Consider the following 25,807-nt stretch of genomic DNA (forward strand, 5'->3'; position numbering starts at 1 on the left):
AACTATAAGTTATAAGTCGTCTATTTAATACATTATTTTCAAAGAGCATTTCAACAAGTACAAATCCTCTAGATAAGCATGAAGATCTACATCTTACAGTCAACTATGTCAAAGAGTCAGAGGTCTAGAGACAAGTCAAGCATTCCCAAAGATGTCCTTTACTGCACCAGAGAATTAAAACCAAATTACAACCAGTACTATTACAGACAAATTAAATTTTGCCTCTTGGCAAACTGGCATTAATTTCTAGATTGAGAATGTCCTCTTGTTTCCAGTCAGAGAGAAGATGTTGAAGATTATATCTGCACGCAGAAACGGTGTGTTTAAGTCCACAGCTTTAGAAATCTATTAAGGCATTGGCTATGGGCTCCCATAGTCGCTCTCTGAGTTCTTCTTATCGCAGGCTCAGGTTGGACTCTGTTTCTCCTCACTTGCTCAGTGCCGCAGTCATCTCAGGAACAGCCTGAGAAGAAAACAGTACAATGACTTAAATATAATATTACACCAACATTTTACACTGACACAACAGCCGGCATTAACACAGTTCATATTTTCTTTCAGGAGTATTTACTGCAGTAAACTTAAATACACTGTGGACCCTCTCATGTCCTGCATTGTTGACAACAAGCACCCATCATTTCCACCCACAGAATGTTCATGAAGATTTCTGTTTTGGTCTCTTGGGCGCCCCCTACTAGTGATATATGGTAATAGCGAGAGGGCACTTCCCAATTTAACCAGACATCCACGGTTGGCTCCCTTTGTTACGGTTGTAAATCTTGATTTTCCTCGCTGACCGTCGCTTTCCTTTTCAGACAGTTTGCCTTCATCTGAGCGTCGAATTAGTTTCTTTTTCTTTGGATTTTCACTTATTTTTCAAGTTGTATCTGTAGTCATCAATCTTTTCTTTGTTTGTTCAGCCATAGTAGATTACTGTGGCTTACCCTCTCTGGCAGAACAACCACTGCTGGGTGATGGAAAACATGTCACTAACTGGGCACCGCTTGTGAGTTTTTCCCCGAATGTCGCCACAGACACCCAGTCCATAATAATACTATATACTGTAAATACAAAGGCTTTCATCAGTGGGCCATAGGCTCAATCACCATTGTGTTACCTCATTCAGAGATAGATAGTGACTAGTGACATTTATTACTTATACTTATATTAATTTAAGTATCACAAAAACCATCATGCACGCCAGAGCACACTGATTTTTACCAGACATGTTTTTAAGACTGTCGCAGGCCGCAGGCTTATAGACGTTCAGCACAGTGTTTGCAAGGCTGACAAATGAAGGGCAGGATTCTACACAGGGAGGCATCTGTCCCATAAATAAACAGCTTAATAATACCAGTCTTGTAGTTTCGAAGAGGACAAATTCAAACGTTCTTTGTGGTAAATATGAGAACTAAATTATTCCATAGGCTCTCCTTATGAGTGGAGCAACTACAGAACTGAATATTTAGTCACTGCTTGGGTTGGTCTGAGGTATCAACTGTCCATTTGAGGAAAAAGTAGAAAGCCCATCCATTTTAATAAGCCATCTGAGGAGTGATCAGATGTAAGGTGATCTCATCCAGCAGGTCACAACTCTACTGCCACTAGCTATTATTACAAACCACTTCTACAGAGTTTGTCAGGACACCTGGGCTGCTCGTGCACCCCTGGGGGGTTAAATAAAACATGACCAACAGGATACACATGAAAATATAACCTACTAGCTTTCCCTATGCAGCACAGCACTCCAGTGTTGGTGGTGCCAACACTCCTGGCTCACTATCCCCTGGCTACCAGCTAGATACGAGAAAGCAACTAGGCGTGTAAAAGGCCTGGCAGGTAGACGCTGAATACAAAACTGAAGCCACATTTCAAGTACTATTGATTCATTTTTATGTCTTCTGATATGCTAATGTGTTCCTCTCTTTACAGCAAGTTCAGCCACAGCTCTCCCCTGATTAATTCAAGGGCTTAATAATTTAACAGTTGCACATTTCCATTAGGTGGAATAAGGCATCGTGCAAAATTTATCAGCAAGGAAGCAAATGTTATATTCTGACTGTCACTCTAGACTCTTAGCCGTCGATTCATACAGGGGACGACCAGGCAAGGAGGTGCATGCTGGGTGCTTTGGCCTCGCTGCTCGGATGTTTCCTCATGTAAGATCATAGTGACATGACTGCAGCAATATCAATTGCAAACTCTTACCTTGAAAAGATCCGCCACCAAGCCATAGTCAGCCACCTGGAAAATCGGAGCCTCAGGGTCCTTGTTGATAGCAACAATAGTCTGGATAAAAAACAGAACATGTTTAGCCCTCATACAGAGCACAATAAGGACGCAAATCTTACCTGGCTATGTCAACGTTTGCTTTATAATTGCAAACAATATAGAAACACCCAAACATTAAAGAAAAGGATACGGCAAGCAGAATCATGTCTTCAATGCAGGTGGGACATTATGCTTTGTTTAAAATATGTGTAAAATGTGATTATACCTTGCTGTCTTTCATTCCAGCCAGGTGTTGAATAGCTCCAGAGATCCCAACGGCAATGTACAACTCCTGTGGACACGACAAGAAGACAGGTGTCACTTGCTTGTAAACATGACGTGTAATCTCAGGCCTGCTGGAACAGGTACACCTCAGAACTACAGCACAGCGGAGCTATCTGATGGTATAATGACCACGGGTGTGTAATCTATCAGAGGGTACTGGGGCGAGTGTGGGCGAGGGTCAGCCGCCCCCCAAACCCACTGGGAAAACCAACTCTGCCTTTCAGTTTAATGCACTGCCCTATGAATATTTCAGTGCTTATTTAATGTAGCAGCTGAAGCCTCGGAGGAGCAGAGCATCAATTTGTAAACACAAAAGTTTCTTAAGCCTGCAGGAAAAAGCATAAGGCAAATATTCCTCAAACAAGACAATGAAAACATTTCCATTCTAAAATCACCAGTTTGTTAATTGTTACTTATTCATACAGGATTATGAAAATTTAGAGGGATGGTCCAAGCAAGGAGCGTTAAACCAATCCAGCAGAATCTAAAATATTTGGCTAAAGTAACAAAAGACGAAAATGTAGTCTGTGTTGTTCATCCAGTGTGACAATACCAAACTGTTTATACACACGCTATTCAGAAACCAACCACTGATCAAATCCACTTGACTGTCATATTTTGTGATGATAAATTGTACTTTAATAAGCAGCAAAGAGATGAGCTCACTTGAATAAATATTAAGTTGAAACAGTTAATCTCTAAGTTGGTCCACAGCCAGATAATCAGCAACTATTTTGATAATCAATTGATTTTATCAATTTCTAAAAGAAAAATGCCTGAAAACATTTCACCGTTCCAGCATCTCCAGCGTGAAGACAAACCAGCAGTTAACTATGTAGTAAACGGAGTATCTTTTGGTTTAGGAGTTTTAAGACATCACCTTCAGCTTTAGGAAATGATTGTGTTACCTTACCACAGATAAATTAAAGAACTAACACTCATTGGAAAAAAATTTAATACATGGTTGCAGCCCTACATACATGTAGATTAACTGTAAATCTTTTCTTTCAATGAATATACTTAACATTTTTAAACTGGTAGAATAAAAAATAGACCACATTTAAATTATACTTAATTAACTCCAACAAGCCAAATTCAACAAGCTTGTCAAAACATTTGGAAAATCTAATTAGGACAGTCTGGCCTGACCTGAGACTCTGCCTAGACATCCACTGCACTCTGCTTTAATGGATCAGCTAATTCGTTTAAGGCCCTAAATGTGCCATCAAGTACACTTTGCAGGGCCTAATGTGTGGATAATCACAGCTGGGGTAACCCGGCCGAATCGCGTAATGGGAAGTTAACCTTTTTAAAAAGGGCAGAGCGGCCACTCTGATCATACCGGATAGCAGGCATTCGGTGTAAAGGGAAACACATTTGTCATAAGCAACGGATTTATCCACCCCGATACTGCAAATGACTTTATATGTACCATGAATGTAACTGTTGACATTCTGTCATTTAAAAATGTTCAATTGTTTTTTTTCTTGCAAAAGTTGAAGTAAGTCCCACTTATCACTTTAGTAAAAGAATGACTTACCGGTGCAACAATTTTGCCTGTCTGTCCAACCTGCATGTCATTGGGGACATACCCAGCATCCACTGCAGCTCTGGAGGCACCGACTAAAAAAACATGTGTATTTTAAAATATACCTTTACAAAATTAAAGCGCTCAAATATTAAATAACAAAGAATGATAATCTCATTCTACCTGCAGCATTCAGCTTGTCGGCAAGGTCATACAGCAGCTTGAAGTTCTCTCCACTCTTCAAGCCCCGTCCTAGAAAAAGAAAACATGGTTATCAACACGCTGAATTCTAAACCTAACCCTTATTAGCAACACAGGATAGTGTTGCAGATTTAGATTTTCTTAATACTTCCAACAATACAAGAATCTACTAAACCTGTAGTTGAGCAATGCTTCGACAAAAATAAACACAGAGTGGCTTTCCAAAAATATTGTAACATTACAGTGGCCATAATTTGTACTTCAGAATACAAAAATCACTTCACACCTCCTGACACCACGACCTTGGCGCTGGTCAGCTCTGGACGGTCGCTTTTCGTCAGACTCTGTTCGAGCCACTCAGAAACTCCAGCGGGAGAAGAAGCAGCAACTGCAGGAAACAGTGTTGAAAATGTATTTTGAATAACAAATAACATTTGTAGATAAATACTGTATCCTTTAAAAATAATATAAATCAACATTAAAGTGGTTTATCACTTACTTCACAAAGAAACCTACAACAATACTTTAACATCTATAAAATCAAGTCATATCTCAGCAGGCACTGTGTCTCTGATAAATCTGTAAACTACTGTACCATCTTCTGATGCAGCACTTCCTCCCTCTGTTGCAGCTGCCTCAAAGGATGTCCCTCTGACAGTGAAGATCTTGATTGGCTCGTTACATTTTACCGTGCTGAGAGCATTCCCTAAAATCAAAGTGTTAATATCATCAATTATTTAAAAAGCACTTAAAATTGTGATGAAAACTCCAAGAGCTAAATTGTATGGCAAACTGACTTCTTCGCCATAATGACGGGGCTTACCAGCATAAATGGTTCTGACAAAAGTGTCTGGAGACTTGATCTCAATAATATCTGAAACTGGAGCAACATCCAACTTGGCAGCGACTCTGGGAAGCAGATTCTGCAGAGCACAATGGAGAGTAAGCAGCAAATAATGCACTGATCACACAGAAGAATTAGGAAGACAAAGAGAGACTATATATCATTGACCTATAGACTGACAGAGATTATGGGTACATTATTGAGTCAAATGAAATTAAAATTTTGATTATTATGCAAAAATGTCTGACTTAAGAACTCTGATGTTTACAGTGTGTGAGTTACAATAGAAACTCATCTTCACAAGTTGAACAGATGCCTTTCAAAATATTCAAATGCAAACAACACATGCAATGCTCTTGTCCATAACTTGCCTTTCCGAACGCAGATGCACCAGCACAGATGTGTGTGTAATTGAATTGCTTTTGTGTTGCCAGGATAAGTGGAGTCAACTCCTCTGAAGAAAAAACCAGAAGCAGAATCAGAATCAGAATCAGGTAGGTAAGTCCTTACATACTGTATATGAGCAGGGAAATAAAATGACCATCTCCCCTCCATCAGTTACTATTGCCAAGATGTCTTTATGCAAATCGAGCACATCATTCAGCTGTGTATATGAGGGACTTTGAACATATAAAGCAGGTTATTGCTAAAACAAGAAACACTGTTCAGCATAAATTTGCTCTATGAGTAAAGTAAACAATAGGCATTGAGTGACCTTTCTGTTACATACCTGGAAGGGAACCTTTGTAAGAATCATGTTGGGCAACCAGAACTTTCTTCACGCCATGTACCTTGCTGATTTGTTCTGCTACCTGAGAAGACAGAAAGCTATCAGATGCAATATACTACATAATGTCAAAATATCATAAATCACTTTAATAATACAGCACATTTGCTTGTCCTTTTAGCAGATCAATCTTAAAAGACTTGACTACCTTTGCACAGTCTGTTCCAGCAACCAGACAAGACACCTCTCCGCCCAGCTTACTGGCAGCAGTGATGGCATTGAGTGTGATAGGGGTTAGCTTATCATTGTTGTGCTCTGCAACCACCAAGGTGCTCTGAAACCTCTGGAGGAGACCAGTCTGTTGGAGAAAATGTCATGGTCTTAGTGTAAGATGAAGTCACACATTAGTCAAACACCTGATTGCTATATGTTTCAAACAATCTTAATTGAGATACGTTACAGACATTGTTGATAACAATCATAGTAATTGATCATTATATTTGTTTGTCTAGACTTGGGGGCGTGCTTATGTTTCACAATAACAACATTGCATTCTACGCATCCAATGTCCAAAATCTGTGCAAATCTTGAGAATTACAAATGCACAGGTAAGTTCCTTATGAAACCATCCACAGTACAACCTCTGCAAACAGCTGCTTCAGGTCCTGTCAAAGTAAAACAGGATAATACCAGCCTCATCTGGACATGTCTGGACACTATCGGTTTATAAAGGTCATTCACATCAAGTCAAAAAACAGAGACAACTTCAAATACACAATTTTACTCATCATCTTACTTTAATTATAAACAGCTATACGTCGCATAAGAGCGTTAAGGTAAATGCTTTAACACCTGTGGCGTCAATAACAATTTCACAGTTTCGTAACAGCTGTTTTTCAGGGTTTCATAACCAATGGGTTAGCTATGCTAACATCAGCTAGCACTAGCTTAGAACCTCTTAACTTAAGTACTTGCAATTTCGCTATATATCGATAAAGTCTCTGTCAGAAAAGGTCAACCAAGTGTCAAACGTAAATTGCATAATGGCTGGCCAAACAAGCACGACGTGCATTAGCTACGTCTAAATTAGCTAGCCAGCTAGCACTGCTTCTAAGCAAACCAAACACATTGTGCTAACTGACTCTCCGTATACTTAGTCTGCCTTTTAACTCGAATACAAAGCCTGTGCAGTTTGTTCAGTTATAACGGTCACGGTCTTACCAATTGTTTCAGATTCGTTTTGTTTAAAGCCCTGTTCATCTTGGACCCTTCTTGCTGCCTGCTCCTCAGTGCTGCAGAGACAAAACTGTGCCAAAGGTCGTCTGACGTTTACGACTAATTCTCGCGAGATGGATCGACCAAGAATGATAACTTCCGGTGATCTGGCTCGATCCGTTACTACCTAAATTTCTTTCTAAACAATCAATTAATTACGAAAGTATTTTGAAATAAACAGTAGGCTAATGCTTTATGATAATTAAACAAACATATATATTGCCCATAGTTATGAATTGTTGGTTCATAACAGTCATAATAAGTTATTCAAGCTTGAGTGGGGTTTTTTATTCTTTAGTCTAGCTATTGTTCTTTCTGTCTTAAATGTTATCAAAGTATAACAGACACTTTCTTATTTTGTCTTTAAGCAGCATTAAACACTAACAGATCTTATTGTAGTCTATTATTACAATTTTTATTTTCATAATTTGAACACTGTTGGGAACCATATAGCATGAATGTAGATCTTTAGTTTGCTCTGGTAATAAATTCACAATTCAGATGTTTGATGTTGGACCTGCTGTTCCACAAAAGCTTGATTTAAACAGCAGGAAAAGCCCTCTGAAGTGATTGACTTTGTGAGACTATAATATATTCTGCTGGTGCTCCCTTTACCTCATAAACTATTGAACATTATTAGTTGATAAATGTGTTATGAATACTCACTCACTGGGTCCTTTATATTTACAGTATGTATTTATTCATTTTCGTGAGCTACTAATCACAAAATATATAAAAAGCAGCTGTATATTTTGTATTTTATTTTACGCAACAAACGTCGATCTATTTGACATTTATGCAATTCAATGATTGCTGTGTGTCCAAGATCTCCATAAGCTAATTCATCCACTAGAGGGCTCTCTGCAGTAGGTTTAGAACACTGGTGAGCGATCACATGCACCTACAAAACAAAAATCCAAAATTGAGAAAACAAAATATTTTAATAGTTTTTCCAATAAATAATCTGACCAACAAAACCCTACAATTTAAACAATAATAAAGATAATCATAATAATGTCCTTTTAATCATTTGTATAAGTAATAAAATGAGAGCCTTTGCATATATATTTTTTAACAGTTTTAGCACTGTATCTGGGAGGAAATACAAAAATAATATGACGATATTATATTAGGCTACCAGAACAAAATATCACAACAAAACTTTTAAACACAATATCATAGCAATACCGTATATGGTGCTACGTGTATAGTGAAAAACATGTATTAAGATCCCAAATATCAAGGGAATGTAATACAGACGAAATAACATTAAAGCATTGAAACTAACTTTTGATACCTTACAGTAAGGCTCTTTAATGTTGCTGTGAGTAGGATAAACAGGGAAAATTCGCTTTCACTTATGAAATAGAAACGGGCAGGAAGTAAGCGAACAAAAAGATGAAACGAAAAAAACTCTTACTTAAAACCAGTCCAAGGAGGAGAAGGAAAAAAACAGGGGGAAGCAGGGGTCCATGAGATTTGCATGGCACCCTCTCTCCCTGGACCCACAGAGGTCCAGGTCTGCAGACGTCACTGGTCGAGAGGATCTTTGTTTTCTCTCCACCTCTCGGTGGAGGAAGTTTATCACCCAGCCAGGGACGGGACGGTCTCCTCTGCCGCTCCTCTCCTCCTTCTCTCGGCTTTGCACTGCGCTCTTTCTCCTGTATGGTGGATATCCTGCTAAATACTTCTTTCTTGGATGATATGGGGGATCATTCCAAAAGTAAGTTATTCTTACTTCTACTACTTGATTGTAAGTTTGGTGGTTAATCGTTCGTTTTTTTATTCTACGATTATGTCCTAAACGGAATGAATTAGATTATTTATCGTCGATTAATTTCGAGGTTTGCATTTATATCGAAAACTGCAATGAGAAAAAGACCTGTCCTAACGAAAAGTCACTGTAATATTTGTGAAACATATTTATATACAGGCTTATATAGGGTGAACGTGCATATACAGTGACCCATGCCTTTCCTTAAATGGGGTATTTTTAGCTCCCTTATTATCCCTCACTATAATTAACTTTTATTTTCTGAAAGACCCGTATGTTTGTTATGATCTAACATTTTCTCTCCTTAAGGTGAAGGGGTGAAGGGGGTTTAACAGGGATGTCATGGGGATTAAAAGAGCGCGCGCACTTTTGCATTAATGCATTCCCCTCCTCTCACACATAACAGAGAAGTCGGGAATCGCAATGTGTGTGGGCTGTGGAAGTCAGATACACGACCAGTACATCCTGAGAGTGTCCCCGGACCTGGAGTGGCATGCAGCCTGCCTCAAGTGTGCAGAATGCAGCCAGTACCTGGACGAGACCTGCACGTGCTTCGTACGAGACGGGAAGACTTACTGTAAAAGAGATTATGCTAGGTATGAGATTTGGTGATTTTTAACGTAGAGGCCTTGTGCTGTGCACGTGAAGAGAAAGTGGTGGATATAAACGGAGGCAACTTTAATAAGAAAAATAATTTTCTTACAATGGCCACGTCAGGGGCAGTGTGCAAGGTGTGTAAATGACAGTGTGCAAAAGTGTGCATAAGGAACTGAATCAGTTTTTATTCTTACACTGTGATCATATCATCTCACGGATTTTTTGTGCGTGTATTTTAATTGGAATATGAGCCGAGATCAACATGAGGTCATTTGATATTAGACATTTTAAGGATGAGACCAACACGTCATCTCTTTGCTCATTTTCAGGCTATTTGGCATCAAATGTGCCAAATGTAACATGGGCTTCTGCAGCAGCGACCTGGTGATGAGAGCTCGGGACAACGTGTATCACATGGAGTGTTTTCGGTGCTCGGTTTGCAGTCGGCACCTCCTGCCGGGGGACGAGTTCTCTCTGCAGGAGGACGAGCTGCTGTGCCGGGCGGATCACGGCTTGTTGTTGGAGCGGGCCGCTGCAGGGAGCCCGCTGAGCCCGGGGAACATGCACAGCAGACCGCTGCACATCTCAGGTAGGCTGCAGACTGCGTTATTATTATTGTTTGCGTTAGGAAACATTCTGTATAGGCCTATAAAATTGTGCATGCTATATTCTTCTTCTTCCTCTATTTCTCCTTCTTCTTCTTCTTAATAATAATAATAATAATAATGAAACTACTATTTACATGGTTAGTAAAAAGCCTGCTTTTCTTTCTTGCGGTTTTTTTCATTTTCTTTTAGACTGAATTTGAAGTTGAATAATAATTACATTTTGTGTGCAAATAAACTTACTCTAGAAATGATTTACGGGTAAAAAATTGAGTCTGGCATGTCATTTTAATTCACAGTTTTATTCTACATCTTATTTTAAAATTAACATGTTTCTATGACTTAGTAAAATTGACCCACAGCTGCTGAATAATAGGCCTATATAGCTTATTTTTAGAGACTATAAGACTAATAAATTGTCAAATGGGGCCACTTGTAGCCTAAATCTACTGGCTTTGTGTTGCTTTAATTGCAAATTTAAGAATATCTTTAAAACATTTACTGTTAAAAATACAATTTAATTCCCTTCTCCTCAGAACCGGTTTCGGTCCGGCATCCTCCCCACCACCGTAACCACGTGCACAAGCAGTCGGAGAAGACCACGCGCATCAGGACGGTGCTGAACGAGAAGCAGCTCCACACCCTGCGGACCTGCTACAACGCCAACCCGCGGCCGGATGCGCTGATGAAGGAGCAGCTGGTGGAGATGACCGGCCTGAGCCCCCGGGTGATCCGCGTCTGGTTCCAGAACAAACGCTGCAAAGACAAGAAGAGGTCCATCCTGATGAAGCAGCTGCAGCAGCAGCAACACAGCGACAAGACTGTAAGTGAATTACGGGTTTATACTTATATAAAATAAAAGTAATCGTTTTCCAGTGTGTCTTAGCTAACACCTGCTTAGCTGCTATTTCCTATTTGTAGCCTATAGCTTACTACTTTGACTTTTGCCTCTGAGAACTTGAGATTTATTTCACCTTTTAAAAATAAAAAACTCGACGTTGGTTAAAATTGGGTGATATTTACGTGCAATATTTCCACACTGTTGCTCGACAAGATAAGGAAAGAAATATTGTAATGGTAAAAGTGCTTTAGTGGGAAAAAACATGGCAGAACGAATAAATACACGAAATTAAATCAGATTTAGTTTGATGTCTGCAGGGCTGTCAAATCACAAACACAATTTAGACTTAAAAAGTGAATTAAGATGTAATAAAATAAGTTAAAATGTTTCGTAAACAAACCTTGAAAGCAACGTTTCATGACGTTAACCTGTCTGATACAAAAACAAGTTCTTTTTTTCGTTTTTTCCCCCCAATATAACAGGAAACATTAAAAATGACTATATTGAATTATTTTTTTTAAATTGAAAAATTGTGGCTTTTTTGAAGAGCAGCACTTCATTTAAAAGAATGCAGACTCAGATTTAATCTGCATTTTTATGTAGTGGGCTATAATAGTGACTGTGTGACCATTATAAAGTTAGATATTTATCTGCTATTATTTGTTTACTGTCGCTGTACTGCTTAACATGCACGTTGGTTCACTTATAATAAAAGCCAATATTTTCTTCTTCTTTTTCTATCTCTGTATCATCCATCCTCCTCGTGTGTGACTTAACTGCATAATATCCTTCTCAGCCCAAAATGTGATTGTCCTCTGCCCATGCTGCATCACTGGGCTACATTTGGCTGAACTGAGTGTTTCACTTGTCTCCTGTAGAATCTGCAGGGTCTGACAGGCACAGCTCTGGTGGCAGGAAGTCCCATCCGCCACGACAACACGGTGCAGGGGAATCCTGTGGAGGTGCAGACCTACCAGCCTCCGTGGAAAAGCCTCAGTGACTTCGCCCTGCAGAGCGACCTGGACCAGCCCGCCTTCCAGCAACTGGTACGAAAACAGTCAATAAATTGTATTCCTTATAACATATGGACAATAAGAAATAATTAAGACAACACCTAAAAACAATTATTTCATCCTGTAATTACCAAGTTTGATCTTAAAAGCTCTCTAATTAGCCTATACAGACGCCTTTCTTTGTCATAAGATTCAAGTGCAAATACGCTTGTGTCTCGGGCCAAACTGTTTCTCAACCTTGTGCAGACCCCCGCGTGCATGCAGTTGATATGCTGATGGGGTCTCGTGAGCTGTACAGAACTGATGAAGTCAGTTGTATTCATATCCCTTATTATTTGGGGAAAAAAGACTCTTGTAGGCTACTATAGCTACTCTTGTAATTACAGCATGTTCCTGGTAATAAGCTCAATTAGGCTATATGGTGACATGTCATATAACGGGGTTTCCTTTGGCAGAAGCAGAGATAGGAAATCTGTCAAAAAAGATTAAAACCTAAATCATCTATTTCACTAATGTTTTGTTGACCTAAGTCTCCCTGTTTTTCCGACAGGTGTCTTTTTCTGAGTCGGGCTCTTTGGGCAACTCCTCGGGCAGCGATGTGACCTCTCTGTCGTCGCAGTTACCGGACACGCCGAACAGTATGGTGCCGAGTCCCGTGGACACGTGAAGACAGGCCTCGAGGTCAACTGGAGCCCCTGAGCGCGCGCCCATGCACATCCTCACCTGCAGGCTCGCGCGGAGACCTCAGTGACATTCAATCAAGAAAAGCGAGTACAGGAGTAGGATGGATTAAGCTGGATGATGCGTTCAGGTCCCGACTGGAGGGTTGGAAATCTAACCGTTACGCTTACTTTTAGGCATTTCCGCTCACGTTTTTGCTCAAGGACACTTCGGCAGGACACTCAGCTGTTAGTGGACATTGGATATGGGCTACCTTCATTGATGCCAATTCCTGAACTGGCCATAACCTGGTGAATATGGGATTCAAACACGTGAGCCCATATTGGACGTTAAGTTTACAGTATATTTGATCAAATATACACAGTGTACATGTGCATGATTTGTAAGTTTCAGTATCAACTCTTGTAAATGAATGAAACAGATGAGTCGCGCATTGTTCGCGTTTTCTCAAGAAAATAAGTTATTATTATTTATTATGAGGACTGACATATCCGAACTTATCAATAAAAACATAGTTCTAACTGATGACTGCATGAAAAATCCATTTGTTCCGCAAACTTACAGAAGATTTTTTTAAATTATAGTCGGCGAAATAAATCAGTTTAAAGGTAAAAGGAAATGCATCTGCTGTTTATGGAGCTCTTTAGACTCAAATTGAATCTCTCTAAGGGCTAAATTAGTTAAAACTCAAAAATATATCACTGAATAAACACGTTATCGATATTATATTATTGAGGTATCACAAATGTTGAGTTGTAAAATTCTTGGTTGCCCTTTTTCTGTCGGAAAGCTGAAAGATTCAGTGCCTGAACCCTGAGGTAGTAACCAAACCCTGCTTATATTTAGGCCTGCTCCATTTCTCAGCCAAGTGTATCAGTGACTGATGGCTGACAAGATATTATTAACTGTTTGGCCCACGTGTCAGAGGTCAGTGAAGGAGACACAATGGGCTGAAGCCTGTTTAATTCGCCCACTTGTATAATACTGAAAAATATAGGTTATTGCCCAGCCTGTGCTTATGTCTAAACCAAGTCTTCCATATATTTTTAAATCAAATTGGGCTCATTTAGCCAAACGTCACATTGCCATTGCAACCCGAGGCCCATGGTTACAAGTCTAGACAGAGGACAGGCAGCGGCGGCCGCTTATCTGCATCTGGCATCACCTGCAGAGGATGCACTGAATGGACCCAAAACAAACCGCGCAGCCGCACAGGGGACTCCCAGCCTGCGGACTCATCCTGCCGCGTCCTCAGTTTATTTTCATTCCAGTAGGAATCCTGAACGACAAATAGCCGGCGGACAAGAGAGCATGCAGGTCAAGCCGGGACTGACACACTACACCTCAACAATTTGTTAGGGAGGATCGGCTTTATCAGTGGAGGAAACGGAGTCTCATTGAGATTCTAAATCCCGTTAAGTCTTAAAGACGCGATGATATAGGCTGCTAAATCTTTAAACTGTGTGCAAGAGGAAAGAAGTGGCGACAATATATTGAAGGAAATAATGTTAATTGGGAAAAATTAAGTCAGCTATCTAATAACAAGCAGAAAAAACTCCCATATGACGTTTAACAAGCTCACTATTCGTTTTTAAACGCTCAGTTTGTCCGATTGCGGTAGCGTTATGATTTTCAAGACAAGTCAAGACAAAGTGGACAAACAGAGAGAGGGATTCAGCAGTTTCACACTGTAAAATTTAAAGGTAATTTTTTCCTACAGTTTTTCTCTGGTCGTCCCTAAATGCTTCCAGAATATGGATTTTGCTAAAACAAAAATGTGTGCCCTAGGTCTGCATTCATGTTGCAGTGATGGCTTAAGTATAGACTAAAAAACTGATCAATAAACCTCTAATAATCACGACAAGTGAGGTAGAGAGGTTTGTGAGGGATTCAATATGACAGTGAATGCACATTTATGTCTTTCTCAGATATTTAAAAAATGAATTCTTTGTCTACATATTACATTGGTCCATCACATCATAGACCAAATTATCATCGTAATTATTCTTAATTGTCATCTTAATAATCCAAGGCTGTGAGGATGTAACTGACAGAAACAGACTTACCACAAAGCCAAACAAGAGTAGAAGTGTTGACGTTTGTTAAGACATACTTGTGAAATTAATTTAATTTTGAACATTTGAACACAGAATAAAACAGAGGAACAATAATACATTAACATAGGTATTTTATTTCACAATAAGGGTAAATAAGTCAATAAATTATATTAATCTGTAAATGCCTTCTGACAGAGAAAGAAAGAAAAAGATGTGAACTTGAAAAATACAACCTCTTAACAGAATCACAATCAAGGCGGGTCATGTAACGTGTAACTGGCTTTTTTTTTTAGACTGAAGATAACATTCTGCTCGTTCACATTCAAAAGAGACAAATACAATAAATTAACATAAACAGTATTGATGACAATTCTTGGCAAATTATAAATAACAGTATCAGTAAATGTTACAGGTTCAGTTGCTTTAAAAAACGTCTATCTACAACAGGAACAAGGAGAGAAACAAATGGCTTGTTTACACAGTGAATGGAATAGTTGTGCGCGTGTTCTAACTGTAAAGTACAAACAAGACATTTTGTGCAAATTCCTCATAAACAATACTCTGATTTCTAGGAAATCAAAACAGACGTGGGATAAGGCTTCACAATCGTTACATTTGACACTATCTGAAGACCAGATTTACTCGTGTGCAGACTTACAGTCAGGAACAAATAAAAAAAGGAGAAAACAACTCCTCCTCTCAGTCTCTTGTAGTGTTTATAGTTTGCTCGTACAGTCTGAGGACAGTGTGCAACATCACTCTTCCTGCTTCTTCAGAAAAAACTGCAGCGCTGAGTCCCACTGGTCTCTTGGAAAGCGGTTGGACAACTCGCAGAAATCCAGCGGCTGGGAAACTTTGCAGAGAAAAGAACGACATTAAACTGGAGGTCCCAACAGACATCCTTAATCCTTTTAAAAATACATGAAGAACATTACAGGGATTCATTTGAGAATCTAAATAAAATGTTTTTTAAACCATTAAAATACTTTTAGAATTTAAAATATTAAATTATTACAATCAATTCAATTCTGCGTCACGCATTAGATACATTTATCAGAATAACTTACCTGTTTGCCTCATTTTGTTGTCTTTTTCAGTGGCAGCACAGTCCTAAAGAATTAATACAGAGTATTAGTCTCAACTTTAACATTACACTGCAGCTAATTGTACTTTTTTGCGTAAAATTTCCTGTCTCTTCTAATATTTAATAAACCTTCAAGCAAAAAGACATAAAATAACAAGGACATTTTAAAGCTGCTACAACATCTTGTTGTAATTTCCTAATCTCTTTCTTTCATCAAAGGTTTTCAGCATATCGAGTGATAGGGAAACATCCCGGATCAAATTGTCTCACTCCTCCAGGAATGTTCATGAGGTTAACTCAACAATGAGGGCGGCGGGGCGAGACACCATGCATTATTGCTTTGTTTGAAAGAAATGACAATGGCTTGTCTCCCTTTGAATGGAAGTTAATCGGTGTCTAAACAGTGGTGGTTGCAGGGTGGTGAGGGGCGGCTTGTCAGAGGAAGATGAAGGAGACAAGCTGTTTACCGGGAGTTGAACCAGTGGCAGGTAAATCCACTGTGAAGGAAGCCATTTATCTTTGTAAAAGCCTGCCTGTTACAGATTCACCGGGGGCCCGCGTGAGCAACTATTAATCAGCCGGGACAAAGAGTTTCCCCTCTGATGTGAAAGGCTTTTATTGGGTTTGGATATTTCATTTAGAGGCATTAAACTCTCAAAGCTAAAAAAGATGTTTTGGATTATGTGAATATTCATTTTTTCCACGTTGGAGCAACTTTTTTTAATCCTTTGATTCTTTTATTTCAAGTAGAAACATAGGTCAATCTCTGTACCACAGCTGAATGAATCAAATACGTTTAAGATAATGATCTATTCATGTTCATTCATTTACTACATGTGAGACCAGGTTCCCATATTTACCTGAATGAACGTAGCGAGCAGCACGCAGCTCATCTCCTGCTGCAGGATGACCTTGTTTTGGGAGTTGTTGTAGCACGCCGAGATGAGGGAGGGGAAGAGCACCCTGATGAGGCGTGGGTGGCTGAAGTACTGGAAGGGCAGCTGACACAGTTTCTGCAGCACGCTGGGCTGGCGGCCAGACTGCACTATCACCTGGAACACACAGGGAGCACACAGCCAGTCAGTCACTAAGCCAGTCAGCCGGCCAGTCAGTGGCACTGCTGGTTGTAAATCACCGCCCTGCGCTCCTCCCACATGTAAATCTGCCACTAAAACAACACACAAACAGCCATTAGGAGGAGACCTGCGGGGCACAGCCTCCCACCATGCAATTATGGGCTATAAAACACAATGATGGGATGATTCCTTTGTACCAACGGCAAACGCAGAGCTGCTGTAACATAAGAGGGAAATGAGATCTGATGTCATTAGCAGCGGTTCAAACTTCATTGTCAAGTTTTCTGTTTAGCTCGGTTAACACAGAAGCAGTGCAAAAGTTTGTTGGCACTCTGAGTGAACTTCAGGTTGAGAGGGCATTTGTAGTGCAGCAGGGGAGAGCCGGGTGAGAGGCAGGGTGAGCAAACCTCCATCGACAGTGTGGCCACCCCCCACTTTAAGAAATGAGCAATAACATTAATGGTATTTTCACCCTGCCGACATCCGGCCCTCCATCACAGCCCGTCAATCACGCGCCATCACATCCGGGCCACCGGTATTACAACCAAATCACTCCCAGCCTCATTTGATTAGAAAAGGGGGTGGCTGCAAAAGAAGGGGTCCCGGCCTAACGCTCTGGTCATCTCCCCTGAGCCCAGGGAAGACCATCAGCTCCGTCTGAGAGGCAGCGGGTCAGCGTGCTAAATCCTAGCAGGAGAAAAAAAGGAAAACGCTGCTCTGCTTTACAGGAAAGAGACTACAGGCGAAGGGCTCAATGCCAATAGAAACCAGAAGGGCAGGCTGAGGTCCCCGAGTCACAGTGACATAAATTCAGAAGATTTACTAGATTTTAAAAATACACTCTCTAATACTCTTCCATCGGCTTCTCCTTTGATAATGCACTCCATGTTTGAGCGGCGGGATAAACAAAGTGATAATTCATCGCTTTTATCAGTTCAAGGTGAAGCTTCTCAGAGCTGCCCTCTACAGCGGCGTTCAAAGGGACACAAAACAGTGCCATTTCCTATCATGGCTTGTTTAAGGAAACCATATGGACGGGTCAAACAAGCTGAACTTGAATGCATTACAAATACTTAAACACGTGAAGAGCAGTGAATTTGTCAAGCTCAGATGTAAGTGTTAATATTTGGAGCTAAAAGGACACGTCGTCTCTGCTCTGCTGGGTGCAGTACTGGATTCAAGAAGAGACCCGAACGCATTTGAACGATGAAGACTGTGCTGTGAAAATGTGTGTTAAAGTGGAAAAACAAAATCCCCCGATTTCAGTGACTCAATAAGTGTTTTTTACAGAGGAATGTGGGACTCGGAGAAATTCATCCACTGAAGAAAAAAAAAAAAGACGGCAAGATCTGGTTGTTTTCAAAAGTAGAGCTGCTTATTTTCAGTGCATGATGTTTTAGCATTTGCATGCTACTTTCCAATAAATCCCACATTAACACATTCATCTTATCTGTTGCAACACAAGCCAAAGACAAACTGGCAATGAGGGGCCATAGATTCACGCAGCTGAATTTATTAGGAAGCCAAAAACATGACTCTGCAGAATCTAAAATATTTATTAGTTCTTGTGTTTTAATCAAGAACATTTATAGCGAAGGTATCATAATTTACCACCGGAGCAAGTGTGAAATATCTGAGCTAAGGCTCTGAGAAGATCCATCCCACAAATCACCCAGCGAGCTCATAATCCTCCACTGTGCACAGTCCCATCTTTAGCTGCCTAAACAAATTGTGCACCTTCGAGTGCCTGCCGCGGAAAGACATAAAACAAAGCCTGGTGGCAGCAAGAGTCTGAAGGTAACAAAGAAGCCGAGTCCTCTGCCAACTTTCCACACCAGGTGAAGAGCAGCGCCAGAGCCCAGGATGCTTTCCAACTAGAGATTATGCTGCAGTGTTTCTCCTCCCAGCTCAGCTGAAGTATCTGCAGCTCTGACATCATAAAACTAACAACAAGCGTCTGAACTCATGCATCTGGCCCGCGTATAACGCAGACCCTGTAAAAACTCAAGTGTCTTGGCTGCTCTGTTCTTCTTTAAGTCCAGAGACCTGGCACTTTCAAACGGTGCCAAGTTTTATGACGCTTCCATTACATAACTTCCTCACTGTCCTGAACGACAACAAAGAGTGTGTAAAGTTAATGTTCCGAAACGCAAACAAATTCCTGGGAAAACCCGGTGTTGGACTGGAAACAAGTGAAGCCAGATTTGAGAACAGAGAGGAAAATGAGGCCTGAATCACAAATAGACTAAAATAAATTACAAATATTTATGTCACACAGAAGCACAATGACAATCTGGACTGTGTAGATGAATCTTAATTAATCGTAGAGTCCAGACACCTCGAGGGGAAGCAGCATCCAGGCAGGGCCATATATCTGACACTTGAATCCACAATATAAACCAGATCCATCAGAGTGGAACTGTCTCACTGATAAGACGAGCAGCACAGCAGACAAAGTTAGTCCAATAGCTGTTTAGTGCCTCTTTACAACATTAACAAAGGCTTATTGAGACGTGCACGGGACGCTGCATTAACTGCCTTTGACAATCAGACGCAGACCTTGACAAAGACACACCAACTTGACTTTTAAAAGCAATTGTCAGTTGTTTTAAAATCCCATAAAAACCTGCTGTTTACACAATAAAGCTTCATAACTCTTTATTTATCTCTATGAGCCGACGCTGTCGTTCCATCCCAGATCCCTCTGCTGATAATTCGGCTCTGAAACCGACCCGACGACAGTGTTATAGACGAATGGAAACTCCTCACTGAAAGGTTTGCGGGGATAAAAATGTCCTCAGCTTCACTTAAAGTCAGTTGGACCTGCGTTCACCCTTGAAGCTGAGTGTAAATCATCGACAGAGCTAACAATAAGGCCCTCTCCTGCCAGTCAGAGGAGAGCGTGTCTGTCTGTGTCTCTCTGCCTCTGTTTACTCTGCCGGGTGATACAGAGTGTGCATTCCCCTGCGCTTGGCTCCCTATGGTCTGCACGAGCTGCACTTACCCCGCAGGCAGTGAGGGCCTGGTTGTCTTGACGGTAATGGACTGCTGAAGGGAGCGTTTCGACATCAGGTTAACAGGAATTACAGGCCTTAAGCTTGGCTTGGGTCTGCAGGGCAGAGGAAACGCCCTCGTAGAGAACGGGAAGAAGAAGTATGACCCCCCAGATAAGGCTGAGCTCTGGAGACGTGTGTGGGATGTTCACGCTACAGACATAGCTCATGTGATGCTTACAGGTATAAAGAAAACAGTTTATAAGCACAGAGGAGTCAGGTAATCTCAGGAGCCAGTGCAGGGACAACTATCCTATTGCATTTGAAAAAAACAAACATGAAACTAGATCTGCGTCTGTGTGTCTTATGGGAACAGCATGTGTGTGTGTGCAGCTCACTCGGCTCGCGTGTGTGGCCGTCTTCCAGGTACTCAAAAAAAGTTTTCTTAAGATTTCCACACTCTCAAATTGCTTGTGTGTTTTCTAAGAAGGAAGCAGGAATCAGACGGGTTAACATGTCAACAGTTTACAATTACAGTCTCATCAGTTCAAAGATTCAACAGATCAACACGCCGGATGATTCAAAAATGAATCACTGTATTCAAAGACAGGGAGATTACCGGTACATCTCTTCAGGGGGGGAAAGAGGAGAAGAGCTACATGTCAGTTACAAGCTAGGTGTCATTTTTAGTCACAAGGCCTCTTTGGACGCAGACAATGAAACATATGGCTACATGGCTCAGTGGCCCCCATGAGCAGACACGCACTTGAAAAACACACAAGCCTACATATGTCACTCTCCCGATGGCTTTTTGTGTGACAAGGTGAATTATTCATGCCCCCCGAGCAGAGGGAATACATCACTACATATAGTGCTGCTTCAAAGTTCTGCTTTTTATGAGCGGCCTTATTTCTAGAGCATATATATATAAACAAAAGCTGCTGTGCCGACAGTGAATCAGCAGTCCTCCGCGACCGCATAGGCCTCGGGTCGGGCCGCTTTTGTGTTCTGCCAATGCTTACATTAGCTTGAGAAAAGCTCAAGCTGCTCTAAATATTCTCCTTAACGCCATCCATCTCGGCGCAGAGCTGGATGGACGCGTTCCAGGAAGTGGACCACTGGCAAAAATCAGCTCTGCGTCGAGGTCGTGCGGGATCTTGTTTCCCGACAATTGAATGTCATTTTTTTTCAACCAAAAAGCAGGTACGAGGATTTTTTGTTGTTGTTGCTTTTACTCCAAAACTTTCAATTGGCAGAACCCAGGTTGTGGAGGAATGACGGATTTGACAGATCAAATTAACAACACACACGTTTTTTCTTTTCCCTATCAAATCCAGTCGAGCATGGCTGCTCGGTTAACATTGTGAGCGCAAAAAGACGAATCATCTGTCACTTGCTTAATTTAATCATCAGTCCTCATTCAATTATTCAATATAATATGCAAATTAGACCTACAATGACCAACAAATGCCAATTCTGTACATCAGAATAATTAAATTGGATAAGAGGAGTGAGGAAAGGAAAGTGCTAAAAGAAGATCCTTTAATTAAAAGTAAGAATAATGGTAGATTAGAATCAGTAATCTGCCTGTAAATTGTTCTGCGGGGGGGTTGACAGCGATGGTGCAGACTTAAATGACATATCACAGGTTTGAGATTGAAGCTGTGGCTGCTGCCTGTGTGGGTCAGGCTTAACATAATCGAAGCCCAGCCAACTGTAGCGTGGCTAATCAGGGGCCCGGTAGACGGGCCACGCATGACAGCCAATTACACAGCAGCCAGGTCTGCTCCATCACATCCTGCGCACTTCCACACAGCCCCCCTAAGTAGTCGTAGCAGCGCGGCCAGCACGCCGCTCTGCTTTACCAGGAGGGAACAATGAGCCGCTCTGAGGGACAATAGACGACACACAGACTGAAAGCAGGAAGGTGCCAAGGCATGAATCTTTAAACAGGTGCTTTTTGTTACGATTACAAAACTACACCCTTTTTGTGACTAATAATACATGAAGAGAACAATAGAAGATGATGTTACCAGGCTCAGCAGACAGCTTTAACAACTGAAGTGACTTGTTCTGAAACGGTTCACTGACATATGATGCTTTATTACAATTTTAGCTGTTGATTTATTGTCTTAAGTAGTGCTAAAGTTTGATACTTAACAGAACGTTAATAGGAAACTGTTTTAAACTTAAATTTTAATTAATTGTTTTAATCATTTTGCAGAAGGAGGAGGCCAAAATATTCTCTGTTTTTAGCTACAGAAAATATTAGAAATTAATGCTCATTTCTTCCCTATCAGTAAGCTGAATAATGTAACACATCAGCTTAAATAAAGTGAATATAAAAATCCACAATTTTTAAACATTTCTTGGACAACATGTTAGACAACTTAAGTTATTTATACTGATTTAGTGATGGATCCTTTTGGAATTTGTTACTCCGCACAGGAGCTTTAATTTCCAGCTTTCATAACAGGAAGTAGATAATTTCAATGTTTAGAGTAATTATTTTGTTAAAGTCAAAAATAAGGTGAATACATTTCTGTATAGTCAGCACATGTTAGGGCTGGTTTACCTGGTTGTCTGGGTGGTTAACGGTAAAGTATCCCACACAGATGATGACCTCGTGCAGCAGCTCTTCAGATGAATGCTGGGTACAGTACCAGAGCAGCGAGCTGGCGATGTGTCGGAAAGCCAGAGACAAGCCTTCAGCTCCTAGAACAGACTGACAGGCACAAACAAAGCATGTTAGGATGTTTTACAGTCAATGAAGCCTAAATTGTCTGTGACTGTGATTGCAAAAGAGCTCAATACAATAACAACACTAAGTAATAAAAGATTATATGTTTGGGTGAGGGGAGCATATACGGTGTAAGAGTATAAGCAACTTAAGCAGCGTCCCACAATAAAACACCCCAATGCTGCTTAGAAGTTAGATGCTAGGAGCCGCGCGCAGACAGTGTTTGTTAAACATGTCAGTGTGAGCGAGCACCGTAAGATCATCACTGCTCCGCTGGAAGTTTGGGTGTGTTAGCACTGCAACATCCATGACACAATACCTGAGAAAACAAGGTCTGTTTACAGGCTCATAACTGATGACATTCACTCATAACAAAAATGTAACTGTCATTTTAAACTTTGCATGTATTTTCAAGGATAACATATTACAGTGCTGCATATTGTGCCAAAATGCAAGCAGAGCAAAACCCAGTAATTTGCATGAATTGCACTGAACCCTTTGAAATTCTACTCAAAACACATTATTGTGAGTTGACGCTACAGCGGATTCACTTAACAGCCTGAATTCTGCGCATACATCCACCGCAGCACATATTATCTGGTGCTATGAAGTAATGTGAAACACAAGGTGATTACAACCACCAGGCAAAAAAAAGAAACATTATTTAAAATGTTCATAAAACTCGGGCAGAGAAACGCTTTGATTTCCAGCTGTTTCGAGTTGCCTGAATGTGGCGGGTCAGTGAGAGGAAGCTGCTTCAAAGTAATTACCACAAGACATTAAAATAATTAACAGCATTCTCGCTCGCTCTCGTGCCTCTCTGCCTTTGTGGTGACTTAGCAAAGTGAAGCTGCCGCCCTCTCCTCCTCCTCGCGCTGGGTTAATGTACGGCGCTGCGCACAGTGCTAATCACACGCGCTCCCTCCTAACTGCTAAACCCACTGGGCTTGAGTCAACCCCAAGAACTGACCTTGGGGTCAAAGGGCACCTGTGCTCATGTCCATAGGTCAGCTTTGTCCTGGGGAGAGTAACTCCTCTTCTAATGGCTCTTAATGAAAGTAACTAGCATCAATCTGATCATGAACACAGGCTTCTTAAATCCAGGGAGGATCATTTAAATATCTTAAGACATTTTTTTTGATAGCTTGTTGTTTTTTATACACACAAGTAAATTACATTTCTTATTCAAGGTATCAGCTATAACTCTTACAAACTCTTGACCAAAAGCTATTTTTTTATTTGTAACAAATTTAAAAAATAATATAATTTGAATTTGTTATAAATACCTGGAAGGCAGATAGGTCAAGCAGGGCAAAACTGTTGAGGAAGCGGATGCCTTGCAAAGCCACCTGGATGACCCCGGGGCCGTAGGGCTCCTGACTCTGGGAAGCAGACTCTGGTGCGAAACTGTGCAGCAGGATACAATACAGTGTGTGCACCACTCCCACCAGGTCTGTGGACTGCAGCAGGGCCGTCAGCCCGGTCGGGTCCTGGCGTTTATTGTCGAATATACTGGGAGCACTGGAGAGGAAGAGAGGGGAGGTGGTGTAGTCAGAAAAACCAAAGATAACTTTAAGTAGCAAAATAATAAACAGAGATATGCAACACTACACAGCATAAGGAACGGGTAGATACAAAATTTTACTGCCAATTGAGCAGCAATCTTTTTTTATTTTTCATTATTTCCATTATTAGGATAATTTTAAATATACCGACTTGAAAAAACGTTCACTCCTACACTGATTTATTTCTTCAAAACTTAATCCTTTATATATGCCAGGGGTTTGATTAATGCTGACCGTAACTTACTGAAGCATGTTTACATTTTGAATATTTGTTTTTCTTAAACAAAGTTAATTTTATCCACAAAGTTAAATGACCATTTAAAGAGTTTTATGCATGCTTTAAAGATTAGTGGGATGCTATAAAGAATCACCATTATCATTTCCTGGATAACTGTGATATTAAATTGTAATACCATGACATGTATACATACAACATATGCGTATATAAAAAAATTGACCTCACATTGTTCTCTCACTATAATAACCCAAAACAGTCTCGACCTTGACAGACTCTGGATTTACTCACAAGACAAGGGCTTAAAGATGACTTTACTATAGATTAGAGATACGACCACGTGTGCTGCTGTATTACTTCACTAACCTGCAACAAATGAAAAATGTGCAGCATATTGAATTATTGGAACACAGCTGCTTTCATCCTCTGCTCTTTATCTGCTTCTGTTCACTTCTGGAGTCAATTCATTTTTCATTCTTTGCATTCAGTGAGCCTCCACTCAGATTCACTTTTTGACTCAACCAGTAAATATATCGCTGCCAGAAAGTTTGGATGCACGACTTTCAGGATTTAAGATCGGCTCTTCCGCTCTCCCTCTCTGGCTACAGTAAACAAAGTAATGTCATGACATGAACCTCATGGCAGCAACCTCGAGCTGGCAGATTGCACTGAGCTGCCTGACAAGGTGCTGACTGCTCCGGCACACTTAATAAAGGCCCGCATGAGAGGATTCAAAATTGATCTGTATGTAAGTCTCCACAAGATGCCACCCTGAGGTTGCCTCCTCCTTCTAACAAGTATTATCCCCGGCTTTGTTAGATGTGATGTTCAATGAAAGGATGACGTTAGCAATGCCTTAAAACAAGTTTATTTCAACATCAGCATGATAGTTAAGAGAGAGGGCTTTGTTTTGAATTAGTGCAGGAGATTAAAACAGTTTCAAGGGTGGAGCTATCAAAGAAAGACATTCAGGTTAAGAATCATATTTGATCACTTTCTGTGCCGTCAGGTAAACATGGACAGATTTAACAAAAAATTAAAATAAATGCTTCGAAAATAGAAGTAATTGATGTGATAAGGTTATTTATTAGTCTTAGTAACAACGCAGAAGACTCTAAACCCTTGGCTGGACAATTAGACAATTTAAGAGTGCAGCAGCCGCAGCAGCAGCTATGATTTGCAGCCATGCAGAATGGAGGGTGTGTGACCTCTGGATGGATCCTACAGTGCATGCTGATACTTGATGTTAGCCAACAGGCTCTGTGTGAAATATGCTGCTAGGCAAGAACACAGCCTCCTAATGCCATCATAATCCCCTGACACAGCAACTGGCATGGCCAGAATATTGTACAAGCCCACTGAGCATTCTTGTACATGACACACAGAGCTGCTTGCTGCACTGATCATGACGCTGG

The 25,807-nt window shown here is 40.7% G+C and overlaps 3 protein-coding genes across 4 annotated transcripts in view; 1 reads left to right on the forward strand and 2 right to left on the reverse strand.

Moving 5' to 3' along the window:
- Positions 1 to 3: 3 nt before the first annotated feature.
- On the reverse strand, positions 4 to 7,162 carry etfa (electron transfer flavoprotein subunit alpha). Its single transcript, XM_069686445.1, has 12 exons — positions 7,078 to 7,162; positions 6,065 to 6,214; positions 5,860 to 5,941; positions 5,501 to 5,583; positions 5,109 to 5,208; positions 4,881 to 4,991; positions 4,572 to 4,673; positions 4,268 to 4,336; positions 4,097 to 4,179; positions 2,498 to 2,563; positions 2,209 to 2,289; positions 4 to 463 (listed from the first exon to the last, which is right to left on the reverse strand). Exons 1-12 carry the CDS (start codon positions 7,114 to 7,116, stop codon positions 428 to 430), a joined length of 1,002 nt encoding a protein of 333 aa, XP_069542546.1. The 5' UTR covers positions 7,117 to 7,162; the 3' UTR covers positions 4 to 427.
- Positions 7,163 to 8,781: 1,619 nt separating this feature from the next.
- On the forward strand, positions 8,782 to 12,628 carry isl2a (ISL LIM homeobox 2a). Its single transcript, XM_069686961.1, has 6 exons — positions 8,782 to 8,854; positions 9,312 to 9,501; positions 9,832 to 10,091; positions 10,644 to 10,930; positions 11,827 to 11,994; positions 12,512 to 12,628. The coding sequence occupies exons 1-6, from the start codon at positions 8,797 to 8,799 to the stop codon at positions 12,626 to 12,628; spliced, it is 1,080 nt and encodes a 359-aa protein (XP_069543062.1). The 5' UTR covers positions 8,782 to 8,796.
- Positions 12,629 to 14,813: 2,185 nt separating this feature from the next.
- scaper (S-phase cyclin A-associated protein in the ER) overlaps positions 14,814 to 25,807 on the reverse strand; it is a 59,666-nt gene continuing 48,672 nt past the window's right edge. For both annotated transcript variants that reach the window (XM_069685793.1, XM_069685792.1), the window contains 5 exons: positions 23,879 to 24,113; positions 22,428 to 22,577; positions 16,644 to 16,835; positions 15,767 to 15,809; positions 14,814 to 15,552 (listed from right to left, as the gene is read on the reverse strand). In XM_069685793.1, the coding sequence (XP_069541894.1) occupies positions 15,455 to 15,552; positions 15,767 to 15,809; positions 16,644 to 16,835; positions 22,428 to 22,577; positions 23,879 to 24,113 (718 nt within the window). In that variant the 3' untranslated portion in view covers positions 14,814 to 15,454. The remainder of the gene's footprint in view (positions 15,553 to 15,766; positions 15,810 to 16,643; positions 16,836 to 22,427; positions 22,578 to 23,878; positions 24,114 to 25,807) is intronic.

The sequence above is a fragment of the Semicossyphus pulcher genome, unplaced genomic scaffold (genome assembly GCF_022749685.1).
Source record: "Semicossyphus pulcher isolate SPU_LCO1_2020_fin unplaced genomic scaffold, fSemPul1.0.p SCAF_8, whole genome shotgun sequence".
NCBI lineage: Eukaryota > Metazoa > Chordata > Actinopteri > Labriformes > Labridae > Semicossyphus > Semicossyphus pulcher.

Excerpts from the sequence above, each read along its gene's own strand:
- etfa (XM_069686445.1), bottom strand. The coding sequence starts at position 7,116 with ATGAACAGGGCTTTAAACAAAACGAATCTGAAACAATTG. Across the intron at positions 2,290-2,497 it reads CTGGAATGAAAGACAGCAAG|ACTATTGTTGCTATCAACAA; the intron begins GTATAATCACAT and ends TTTTTTATCCAG. Across the intron at positions 464-2,208 it reads TGGTGGCGGATCTTTTCAAG|GCTGTTCCTGAGATGACTGC; the intron begins GTAAGAGTTTGC and ends TTTTCTTCTCAG.
- isl2a (XM_069686961.1), top strand. The coding sequence starts at position 8,797 with ATGGTGGATATCCTGCTAAATACTTCTTTCTTGGATGATATGGGGGAT. Across the intron at positions 8,855-9,311 it reads TATGGGGGATCATTCCAAAA|AGAAGTCGGGAATCGCAATG; the intron begins GTAAGTTATTCT and ends CACACATAACAG. Across the intron at positions 9,502-9,831 it reads TGTAAAAGAGATTATGCTAG|GCTATTTGGCATCAAATGTG; the intron begins GTATGAGATTTG and ends GCTCATTTTCAG.